Below are 12,592 nucleotides of genomic sequence, written 5' to 3'. Positions count from 1 at the left end.
ACACACACACACACACACACACACACACACACACACACACACACACACCTGTCTAGAGAACCTGAAATAGCCAAGAGTAACGGGCTACCGAAGGTAAGACTAGAGACTCTTGTGATAGTGAAACAAGCATTGAAGCATGTGAGAACATTGCAAGATACACAACAAACCAGTGAACTAAAACGAGGTAAATCAGCCTGTACCAGTGCCAACCTGAAGGATGTTGCCAATGCCTAAGTGATCAAGACTTCGAGAAGACTATCTGTACTGTTTGTTCCGGTTGTTGCTTATAGCTTCATGTAAATATATTTTACCCCCCCCCAAAGCTTTCTTTATATTAGCAAAACTTTGAACCAAAATAATGCAGTAAACCTTTATGTTAATACATTAAGTCATTTAAAATACCATGATTCTACGTCTATAATATAAAATGTGTTCACATTTAGAAGAAAGCAAGAGAAATGGAATTTATAAAATAGGAAAGGACATTTAATCTTCCTGAAAAAAAAAATAAGGCACATTCGTAGAAGCATACACTGAAATGCCCTCAGTAATGTTCTATGTTGAGGACATGGGTGACCGGTGAGTCATGTTGCTTCTTTATGTTCCTTTTCCTTTTTCTCCCTTAAATGAACAATATTACTTAGTAAATTCACAATTCTTCTATAGCTGATGATCATGCCAGCTTTATGTAGCCAAAATGGAAAAAGAAAGACATGCTTAAAGCAAACAAACAAACAAACAAAAACCAACAACAACAAGAACAACAAAAGACAAATAAGAAGAAGAGCTCCTGCATGTCCCCGGCAGATGGCCTGCTCCTTTATGAAGCCATGGCTTCTATCCAGAGTGGTGCTTCCCTGGGCCTTTTTAAATTCTTCATTGGCAATTATGTGGACAGGGATCTGCTTATGCACATTGGGAGAGTAGGTCCAGCTGCCTTAAAATTCTAAAACTTCATACCATTTGATTTTGCAATAATTTTAACACACACACCTCTCAGTTTTAAAAGCCCAATGTTAGATTTTAAAGTACTTTCACATATGCTATTTTATATTAATCATAGTTCAGTACCTGCTTCTTATGTGACCTTAGCACACTTCCATAAAGCAGGCAGGGTAGGCATCACTACCTCCATGTAAATGAAGAAAAAAACCGAGGCACCCAGAAAGCGATCTCCTTTCGCGCCATGGTGTGAGAAACTAATGGCTTCATCTTCTGTCAGGACTCTATCCTGTTCCCTCCAGCACTTCACGGTGACTCCCTTTCTAACAGGGTTTAGAAGTTGAGCGTCCACGGAACGAAAGGCCAAGTGTTAGCCTAGCGTGTTTAACAAGCACCAACAACAATAACACACATCTAACTGCTTGCGGCAACTTAAACAGGGCTCAGTCAATGTCAGGTCGCAATGTAGCAATTAGTTCAGCTCAAAAGTCATAATAGATAAAACAAGCTGGTTGGCTTGAGCAGCTGTGAAGGCTGATGAATCTAGTTGGGAGCCTCAGTCAGTACGCTTGTCTCATACATAGGTTTCCTTAGTCCCAAGTAAGACATAAGTTGATCTTCTGGGTGAGCTAAGTAATGAATTAGGCTCACATTGGTTTAATGAAGTAGGACTTTGTTTCTTTCTACCAACAAAATTAACAGAAGAACCATATTTATTCTGCAATGGCAGCAGATTAAACACTTCAGAAATAATGTGGCAATTTACCAGAAGAGGCCTTAGCTGGGTGCTATCTGAAATCATGAAATTAAGTGGGAAAACATTCCCATGGAAATGGTTTATATGTTTTAGAAAAATAAATCCAATTTTAGATAAATGGCTCTCCTCACAAAGCACCTTAGACCTGTGACATTACATTCTCTGGCCAACAGAGCCTTTGCAGACATGTACCATTTTCTGTGTGTCATGGCCTCCACTCACATCTACCCTTTGCACACTGTTAGGAGGAGACAAGTTAGCAGAGGGTGAGCAAGGTTAAGAGCAGCTCCCTGTCATTGTCAGCAGGTAAAAGTAACAGGATTATAGCCAAGATGTGATGATTTCTAAGCTTTTTTTTTAAATATATATATATATATATTTAAATATATATATATAATATATAAATATATATATACTACTCTTCTCAAAAATTATCAAAGTACATGCTCTTTTTATAAACAAGAATGAAAAAAAGCTCCTCTCACGGCATTCTACATCAATGCAGGAGCTGCAGAGCTGACATGAAGAGCCCTGAAGAACGAGAACAGGACTGTCTGAACATGTAGCAGCACACAAGGAGACAGAAGCGGGATGTGCCTGTGGCCAGTGGGTCCATCACATTGGTGTGCTTACATTAATGCCCGGAATGTTTTTCCCCTCAGCTATACAAGACCCCATTTTCACCATCTCAGCTACTCACTTGCCCAATCGTCAGTGAGCACCTGCCATATGACCAACTCTGCTAATGGCAACAAGAGTTCAGGGGTGACCAAGGCAGACAGAAGTTCCAGGCCTGGTAAAATCCACACAAAGCTCCATGGGAGAATGAGGTAGTAGAAAGGGAGCTTGAAATAGAAGGCTTTGCTTTAATCCTGGCCAGGTGGCCTTAAGCAAATTATTTGAATCTCTCAGAATCTCAGTTCCCTGGCTTCTAACTGGTGTATAATATCTGTTTTTATTATATCATCTTTTATTAGACAAAATGCTAGTATATATGAGTTTATACATGAAAAAGAAACCTTGCTGGTTCTTTAGTCTTGGAGAAACTGAGGTAGTTGAAGAGACATAAAAGTTTTATTCTTATTATTAAACCCTTCAAAATACTTCATTCCATATTTTCCATGATCTAAGCTTTCGTAGTTTAATGTTAACCATGTGTAAGACTTGCTGGGTCACCATGAGGTCACTCTTCCACACCTAGCCACCAATTTCAAAGTCTGTGTTACTGTCTTAAGATGCCACAATTATGTATGCTTCCCCTGATTATGGGAGGGAGTCGGATTTAAATTATATCTTACTGATTGTTTAATTTGAACACTTATAGAAATGCTATTTCTTGACTAGTTCTTTAGAAACAAATCCATTGCAATTATTATTCAAATCACTTAATAATTGTCCTTCCTACTTTCGTCCATGGTAATCTTTTATTGGGAAAGAAAAATAGGAGCTGGGTAGGTGTAGGTGGGTGTGTCATAAGGCCATAGAAAAGACTGCTTCCCAGCACCAAACTTCATGTTATTAATTAAAGCAAAGAAAGCAATGAAATAGTTCCTTTTCCTTGCCGTTTCCTTTCTACCTGAACCCAGGTGTGAATGTTGGGAAAGGAGAGTCCAACCTTAATTTTATCAATCTCCCAAATTCTGTTTCCTTGACACTATGAAAACCAGGACAAGACTGGCACTGAACAGAAGTGAAGATAGCAATTAGCAAAGTCATGGCTCCTCAGGAAAGTTGCACTGACTGACTGCAAGCAGCACTCCAGATCACCACTGTTCTTTGCTCTGTCTCTCGACTGCCTCAGACTTTTGCAAAAGACCCACGGATGCAGTACCATCCACAGAACATGGACATGGCTCCTGCAATGCTGGATACACGGGTTTAAAGTAGCAGATGTAGAAAAAGTTGTGTACAAGGAGCCACCAAAACTATAATTTAAAACATAAGTAGTATCTCCAAAACCACTCATTTTCTGAGTCCTTTCTTCATGTTTCCAGCCCTTCCCTTTTTCTATCATCAAAGGGAGGTCACGAAAGACCGGAAGAGCAAAGATGGGTACTCACTTCATCTCCAGGATCTCCTCCAGCTGTTTCCTCCTCTCAATCCGGAGGTTGGCCAGGTGTGCTTCCTTTTCAGCAAGAGATTGCTGGGTGGAGGCGAGGCGTGCCTTGGTGGCGTCCAGCTCCTGCCGGGTCTTCTCCAAGGCATTCATCAGCTCCTCTATCTGAAAGGGACATGGACATTCACATGTCAGTTCTTGTTCACTCATACCCAAGAAACACAGAGGGCCAACGGGTCTTCTAGAGCTACCCAAAAAGGAGCCCCTTTGTTCTCTGTCTCTGATGAAAAACAAAGCTTTCAAACACAAGCAATCCCCAACTCCCCCAAGCTCTACTCAATTGGACTGACCAATGATCTTTATAGAGACTGTTTAACAATTTTTTTAGAAAGGGATGCTTGACCCAGCTTCAACCTATGGTTCATAATCTCTGGCACCCTCCTCCAAGCTGGAGGAAGGTAGGACTCACAATCACTTGTGTGTAGGCCCCAGAGTGTTTGTACAGAAAGCTAATCAAGTGTTTCAGATTCATTCATGTTTTAAGCTATCAAGGCCTTGTTTGGTCAAAGGTATTTGATGTCCACAGAGCCTCAGAAGCCCTTGTCACCTCACTTTCCTGACTTACAATCAGGAAGCAGGGTTTGGCCAAAGGCAAATAGAAATACAGCCACAAAAGGTTCAAGTTTGGTTTGCCCATAAAGCCTGAGAGGGTTCCAAACTTGAAGTAAATGACATGCAACTTTTATAGGGTGCTAATACACCATAGAAATAAGCCAGACTATCAAATATCTAGGGTTTTCAGCCAGGTCCCCCAGAATTGGACCAAGGAGCTCTGAGACAAGGGCTAACTCTCTTCAAATCACTGGGAGCTTTAAAATCCAACACACAACAAAGAGGACTGCTGTTTATGATCATGTTCCAGAGACTTCCATGAAGAAGGCTGGTGAAATGTCATTCCCTGTACAGACACGGTCTCCATCCACCCTGCTCATTCAAAACCAGGCTCCAGGAAGTTTCTAGATTCCAGCGCTGATGTATGGATTTCTAAGACTCAATTTCCAGCTGAACTTGGCAGCCTGGGCTCATCCATCAGTAAAGTCAACAGAAAACCCTTCACAGCGTGTCAATGACATGTTAGGTCCCAATTCATAAAGACTTTCTACACAATTTCTACAGTTTTACATGGACTTCATTCAGAATAAGCACTAAAGTTCATGTCCAAGGTAAATTACATGCTTTTAAGGTTCAGAACACCCTCCATTTTGCCCTGATAAAAAGGGAAAACTTAATGATCTTACAAACCAGAGCTAAAACTAAAATTTTAAAAGCACAAAATATAAAGAATAATCTACAAAATAACACAGAATCACATATGTTTACCTATAGACTAGTATTTACAAATGGATAAAAATCTAAAAAGCAATTAAGTTTTTTCAGTTTCACGTGAAGATTAACAAATATGACTAGGAGCCTTTCTGAAAAGCATCACACCAAAGTAGCCTATTCCTTTATAGATTTATAACTCTATAGCAGTATTTCAAAAAGCTACCACAGGTCGGAGAGATGGCTAGGCGGTCCACAAGACGCACTGCTCCTGCTGAGGGCCACAGTTGGTTTTCAGCATCCAGTTCAGGCAGCTTTCTATGGCTGCCCGTTTCTACAGCTCCGGGAGATACAAAACCTCTAGCCTCCATCAGCACATACCGACATGCACATATTTAATTAAAATAAAGTAAAGCTTTTTTAGAACTGTCACAATACAGTCATTCCAAAGACCAATTCAGAGACTGCCTGACTTCTCCAAGTCATATAATCTGTGTCCTCTAGACTCCACTTTCTGTTACTAATGTTCGTTACTTCAAATACACTATTTATTCTAAGGGAGACAGATATCTCTGGGTTTCTTATTAATTGAAGCTGAACTGTCTGAATCTGTAGACCCAAGAAATAGCAACTAGGTTTAGAACTAGGTTTACAAGTTTTTAGTTCTCCTGCCATCAATATGCTTGTGGCAGATGGCAGCCAGCTTAACAATATCCTAACCAAATATTTTTAAACAGTTATAGTTGACAGCATTGATTTGTTCTTTCAGCACTGCTACCTGGACACCCAAGAGGTACAATTCCATGTTTGAATGGTGGAGAAACCATTTGTTCCCAGCATCCGTGGTTCCTAGTATTGAGTAAAACTGACATTCCCAACATGTTGCAAGGAGAGTTTTGAAATGGTATTTCAGAACGCTATGCAGCATCTTTAACAAATGGTGCTGGTCTAACTGGATATCTACATGCAGAAAAAAATGTAAATAGATCCATATTTATAACCCTGCACAAAAGTCAAGTCCAAGTGATTCAAAGACCTCAACATACCAGATATATTAAATCTGCTAGAGAAGAAAGTGAGTAAGAGTCTTGAAGTCATTAGCACAATAGAGCACTTCCTGAATAGAACACCAATAGCTTAGGTTCTAAGATCTACAATTAATAAATGGAACCTCTTGAAACTGAAAAGATTCTGTAAAGCAAAAGACACTATCGATAGAATGAAATGGCAGTCTACAGCTGGAGAAAAGATCTTCATCAATCCTACATCCAGCAAAGGGCTAATATCCAGAATATATAAAGAACTCAAGAAATTAAGCACTAGCAAGCTAATAATGCAATTTTAAGAATGGGATACTAAGCTAAGCAAAGAATTCTCAACAGAGGAATTTTGAATGGTGGAGAAGCACTTAAAGAAATGTTAAACATCCTTACTCATCAGGGAAATTAAAATTAAAAAGACTCTGAGATTGTATCTTATACCTGTCAGAATGGCCAAGATCAAAAACAAAAGTGACAAAACATGCTGGCAAATATGTCGAAAAAGAGGAACATTCCTTCATTGCTGGTGGGAGTGCAAACTTCCATAACCACTTTGGAAATCAATCCGGTGCTTTCACAGAAAACTGGGAAAAGCTATACCTCAAGACCCAGCATCCAGCATACAGCCAAAGGACGCTCCACCACACGAGGACATTTGCTCACTGTGTTCATAACAGCTTTATTTGTAATAGCCAGAATCTGGAAACAACCTAGATGTCCCTCAACTGAAGAATAGATAAAGAAATGGTGGCACATTCACACAATGGAATACTACTCAGTCATTAAAAACAAGGAAATCATGAAATTTGCAAGCAAATGGATGGAATTAGAAAAGATCACCCTGAGTGAGGTAACACAGACCCAGAAAGACAAACATGGTGTATACTCACTTGTAAGTGGATTTTAGACATACAATGCAGGAAATAGTACAACCACAGACCCAAGAAGACAAGCCCGATAGGAACCTTAGGCTTCATGCTGGTACACTAGTTAGAGAAGTAGGGATATCTCTGACATAGACTGTGTTACCTGCTTTTTGATCATTTCCCCCTGATGGGACTTTCTTACAAGGCCACAGGGGAGGAAGACGAACTCAGTCCTCATGTGAATTATATGAGCTGAGGTGTCTGGGTAGGGGGGCTCCCATGTTCTGAAGAACAGGGTAGAGGGGATGCGGGAGGGAAGGTGGAACTGGGGGGAGAGGAGAGAGGGACCTATGACTGAGATGTAAATTGAATTAATCAAGTAAAAGAATAAAAATAAACATACAAAAAAGAACCTCAAAATCACATATTCTTCTCCTTTCTCTAATTCCCAACTCATCATCAAGTCCAAGAGTTTTATTTCAGAAACACATCATAGATCTATCAGTCCATGATAGCATTCTTTTTGACCCACTACCTCAGGTCCCATCCCCTCTCCTATGTATGACAGGACTGACAGTGATGAGACACACACACACATGCATGTCTGTGTGTGTGCCTGCATGTATATACAGCCCTACGTGGGCCTCCCTAGCCTCTGTCTGTGAGGGAGGCCCTCAGCGAGGGCCTAGTTTTATCTGGCCAGTTTCTCCCACAATAGAGCACATTTCTCAGCCAGGTCTGATAGATTGTATGAAAGATAATTAGAAAGGGGTAGCAAAGAGCAGACAAAACTAAAAACCAGGGAAATTATAATAGGGAATAAAAGGGGGGATTTCTCAGGATAGGACTAGAAGGAGGCTTTGTTTGCTTTAAAGAAAGAAGAAGCGATTGTAGAAAAAAGGGGGGCAGATGAGAAAACAGTTGCTAGTGGTTTTTCTGCTGATGCTCAAGTGTTCTCTACAGTTCTAAGTCAAGGGGACTTCCCTTATGATTTCCATTTTTAGCCATTTTGACTCCATGTCTCTGAATTGATTTCTACGAGTCTGGCATTCAAAGAAGTTCTACAAGATTATTGTGACAACTAATCTTCCTGTTGCCAGGGAGCTATTCCTATATCAACACGTGTCAAAAATATTACTGACCTATACCTGACACCTAAAAGGTTGTGATATACAAAGCGCTGGGTTTGAACTAGGTTCCTTAGATATCAAGGATTCTACCAAGGTGATTGGAAGCTGATATGGTTAGCAGAACGAGATGAATGAGAATCAGCAAGGGTCTTATTCCTTCATCCCCAACTGAAAGGGAGTTAAAATCTACTTTTATGTGTTTTATACATAATATTTCACTTAAGATTTAATGTAAAATCTTAAAAATTAAGGTATTAAAACACTAACAATGGTTAAAAGTATGAAATATTATGTTAGATTACTCTGTATTAATAATTCCGGTTTCAACACTTATTAGTTATGGAACTTTGGGAATGCAACCAATTCTCTTCATTGACAATGGTGGTGATTCCTTAACAGGTTAGGGCTGTATGACTTAAGCAATGTATAGAAAGTTTTAGGTGTAAAGACTGGAGATCAGGAAACATCTGGTACATCCTATACACAATAGGCAGCATAGGTTCCTTACCTGTGAAGGAGGGCTAATAACAGTGCTTACTTAGCTCAAAGAGCCTTGTGAGCCTGAGTTAAGTCACTCTTCTCCTCATTGTGACCAAGTATGCCTAAAGAAGCAACTTAAGGGATGAAACATTTATTTTAACTCACAGTTTCAGAGAATACATTAGTAGATAAGGCTTATGGCTGTACCAAGAGAAGTGTGAAGCTTGTTTGCATTCAAGGGCCCTGGAGCAGAAGGTGGTAGATGCTGGTCTATAGCCCACTTTCTCCTTTCCTATCCTACAAGCCCTTAGTCTATCAGAAGGAACCTATTGATGGTCTTTCTCTGTAGTGAATCTCTGAACACCAACACAGACATAGCCAGAGGTATTCCTCGGTCTCCTGGATGATTCCACATCAAATCCAAGTGACAATGAAGATAGCTAGAACTTGATGCTATCGGAGCGGTGGCTTTTATAAACACAGTGCCCAGTGAATATCTGACCCATTATATGTTTGCTTATTACTGAATTAGGATTTCAGGCTGACTCTGACCTACCCTCAGTCTCATGGGCATGTGAACATATACTTTTGGGCTGTCCTTCATTCTATTCTATTCAATAAAGATGACCATCTTTCAGGGCCTTGTCTACACATGATCCCCTTTATTCTATTTAATACTTCTTGAGTGATCAAAAGCCTCAACCCAGCAAACGGAATCTGGATCAAGTGTTGTTTGCACCTAGAGGAGCATTGCCTTCTTACATCATTTTTTTTTTAATTTAGGCTTTAAAAAAATATTTTTGTTTGTTTGCTTGCTTTTTAAATTATTTTCATTAATTACAGTTTATTCACTTTGTGTCTCAGCTGTAGCCTCCTCCCTCCCTCCCTCCCAACCACACTTTCCCTCCCTCTTCTCCACCCATGCCCCTCCACCAGTCCACTTATGGGGGGGTCTTCCTCCCTTCCTTCTGATCCTAGTCTATCAGGTCTCATCAGGAATAGCTGCATTGTCTTCCTCTGTGGCCTGGCAAGGCTGCATTCCCCACCCCCCCCCAAGGGGGAGGTGATCAGAGAGCTGGCCAATCAGTTCATCTCAGAGACAGTCTCAGTTCCCATTACTACGGAACCCACTTGGACACTGAACTGCCATGGGCTACATCTGTGCAGGAGTCCTAGGTTATCTCCATGAATGGCCCTTGGTTAGAGTATCAGTCTCAGAAAAGACCCCTGTGCCCAGATGTTTCGGTTATGTTGTTCTCCTTGTGGAGCTCCTGTCCTCTGTAGGTCTTACTATTTCCTACTTCTTTCTTAAGATTTCCTGCACTATGCCCATAGTTTGGCTATAAGTCTCAGCATCTGCTTTGATATCCTTCAGAGTAGAATCTTTCAGAGGCCTTCTGTGGTAGGCTCCTGTCCTGTTCCCTGTTTTCTCCCTCTTCTGATGTCCATCCCCTTTGCTTTTCTGAATGAGGATTGAACATGTTACCCAGAGTCCTCCTTGATTAGTTTCTTTTGGTATACAGATTTTAGTATGTTTATACCACATTGTATGTCTAATATCCACTTATAAGTGAGTACATACCCTGTGTGTCTTTCTACTTCTGGGATACCTCACTCAGGATGATCTTTTCCAGTTCCCACCATTTGCCTGCACATTTCATTCTTTTTAATTGCTAAGTAGTATTCCATTGTATAGATGTACCACAATTTATTTGCTTGCTTTTTGAGACAGAGTTTCTTTGTGCAGCCCTGGCTGTCCTGGAACTTGCTCTGTAGCAGGGCCTGGCCTTGAACTCAGAGATCTACCAGATTCTGCCTCCTGAGTGCTGTTAAAGTTGGGTACTGCCACCACTTAGCTATCATTTTATTGTTGTTGTTTTGAGACAGGGTTCTTCTCTCTATTGCCTTGGCTACCCTGGACTTGCTTTGTAGACCAGGCTGGCCTCAAACTCACAGAGATCTGTCAGCCTCTGCCTCCCTGAGTGCCACTGCACCTGGATAACATTTTTTTAATTAGAATATAATCACATCATTTTCATCCCTTTTAATTCCTCCTCCAACCATGTAAACCTCCCTCACTGTATCTCAAATTCATGGCCTTGATTTCTTTAATTGTTGATATATCATGTATATATATATATATATATATATATATATATATATATCACAATATATATTGATATATAATATAATTCCCAATGCTTTATCGTACTACATATTAAAGTCACTTATGAAGTTAGAAAACCCCCTAATTCTGTGATCACACACAGGCATCTATATTTTATTAAGGATCTGGTGATTCCAAAGTGTGGACAAGCCTGGGAACCTTGGACATTGCTGACCTCTCTTTAAACTTTAAAATCCTTCCTTCCCAAATGGGAAGACAGAACTGCCATGTAGGATTGACATTAGCCAACCTAAGATAGTGTGGATAAAGTACCCAGGACTCTTTGTCTAACACCCTATGGGCATTTCTATCCAAGACTTCTCTACGCAACCTAGGGGTGTTAAGTTCTCACAGTCTGTACCGTTTCTGCATGGCACAGCCCCTAGAGAACAACAACACGGTCAGTGTCCCAGCGTTCCTAATAAGTGCTACACAGTGGGAAGAATGGGAACGCAAAGACCATAACTTTAAAACACTCAGTCTGACCCATTTTCTACAATAATAAATGAAAAATTAATGCCAACCTTAATATTTTCTGCTCTTCAAGGCCTTGCCATCTGATTGCCTAGCGTACCTGTCCTTTGCCATGGAGACAATATGCTCAAGTACAGCTCCTGATAGGACGAAGGCCAGGGCTCGCTGATATCCTGGCAAGAGCCAGGACCCTTGTATTCCACAGCTGAGTTATAAAAATGTTTCCACTTCTGTGATGGAGTAGAATCCAGTGATTCCTAGGCCTGCTCTGGACTCTGCAAGTTCCATCCTAGGACCTGGGGGATACAAACCTCTTTGCTTTATGCTTCACAGGGAATATCCACTCTGCTGCACTCTAGCCACAAGCTGGTCCTCAGAAGGTCTGGGTTGCCAGGAGGCTCAGAGTCAAAGACAGCAATAAATTACAGTTGTGATTTCAAAAATGACTATGAAGGGAAAGTACTAAGGAATACAAAGGAGTAGAGCAGCAGCATGGCCTCCCCAGCTCTTCCTGCCAGCCCTGAGGTCAGTGGTGGGAACCCTGGTTGCTCTCCACTTTAGCTTTTCAAGAAGGGTCTCTCACTGATTTGATCTCTCACTAATCTGGCTAGGCTGATTGATTGGTGATGTTTAAGAGTCCTCTTATCTCAGACCCCCCAGTGCTAGGATTAATAGTACATGCCACTAGGTCTGGCTCTTTTTTTTATGGGGGTGGAGAAGTTGTGGGGATCCAAATGCAGGTCCTCATGCTTGCATGAAAAGTACTTTACCAACTGAGTAACCTGGAAAAACATGAAAACAATCAAACAAACAGACAAAAACAACAACAACAAAACCCAAACTCCCAAACCCTAAACAATTATCTGCCAATTTTTATTTTATTTTATTTTATTTTATTTTATTTTATTTTATTTTATTTTATTTTATTTTATTTTATTAGTCTTTCTGTATTGAAGACTATAAAATGGTTACAGTACTAAGACTATTCAGTTTCACTTGAATATTTTCTAACTCCACACCAGTTAATTATAATAAGGACATCATTGGATAGATGACTAAAGAGTCCTTCTATACAGCTCTGGAGAAATACGAATCTTTGAACCTGAACAACAGAGCATTGAAAGGATAAATGTTAAAACTGCCTTAAGACATTAAATTTTACCATGTAGCAACCTAAACTTGCACACATATGTGAGCTGTTTAACTGATGATTTGACAATTTCTCTCTGTTATCTTCCAAGAACACTACTCTGGGTTCCTGGGATATCTTCCCAAGGCATGGTGGTCTCCTGTGCTTGTGAACCCCTTGCTTGGCATAATCTGATAGACAATGATTTGAAAAAACTCTTACCCTTTC

General features: G+C 40.4%; 1 protein-coding gene across 1 annotated transcript in view; it reads right to left on the bottom strand.

The window, feature by feature from the left end:
- Erc2 (ELKS/RAB6-interacting/CAST family member 2) overlaps nucleotides 1-12,592 on the bottom strand; it is a gene marked incomplete in the record, with an annotated part of 884,729 nt that overhangs the window by 339,579 nt on the left and 532,558 nt on the right. The window contains 1 exon segment of the mRNA XM_055612370.1: nucleotides 3,760-3,920. Within this exon segment, the coding sequence (XP_055468345.1) occupies nucleotides 3,760-3,920 (161 nt within the window).

The sequence above is a fragment of the Psammomys obesus genome, unplaced genomic scaffold, assembly GCF_907164565.1.
Source record: "Psammomys obesus unplaced genomic scaffold, mPsaObe1.curated_primary_1811, whole genome shotgun sequence".
NCBI lineage: Eukaryota > Metazoa > Chordata > Mammalia > Rodentia > Muridae > Psammomys > Psammomys obesus.
This window is presented reverse-complemented; position numbering and strand designations above follow the sequence as displayed.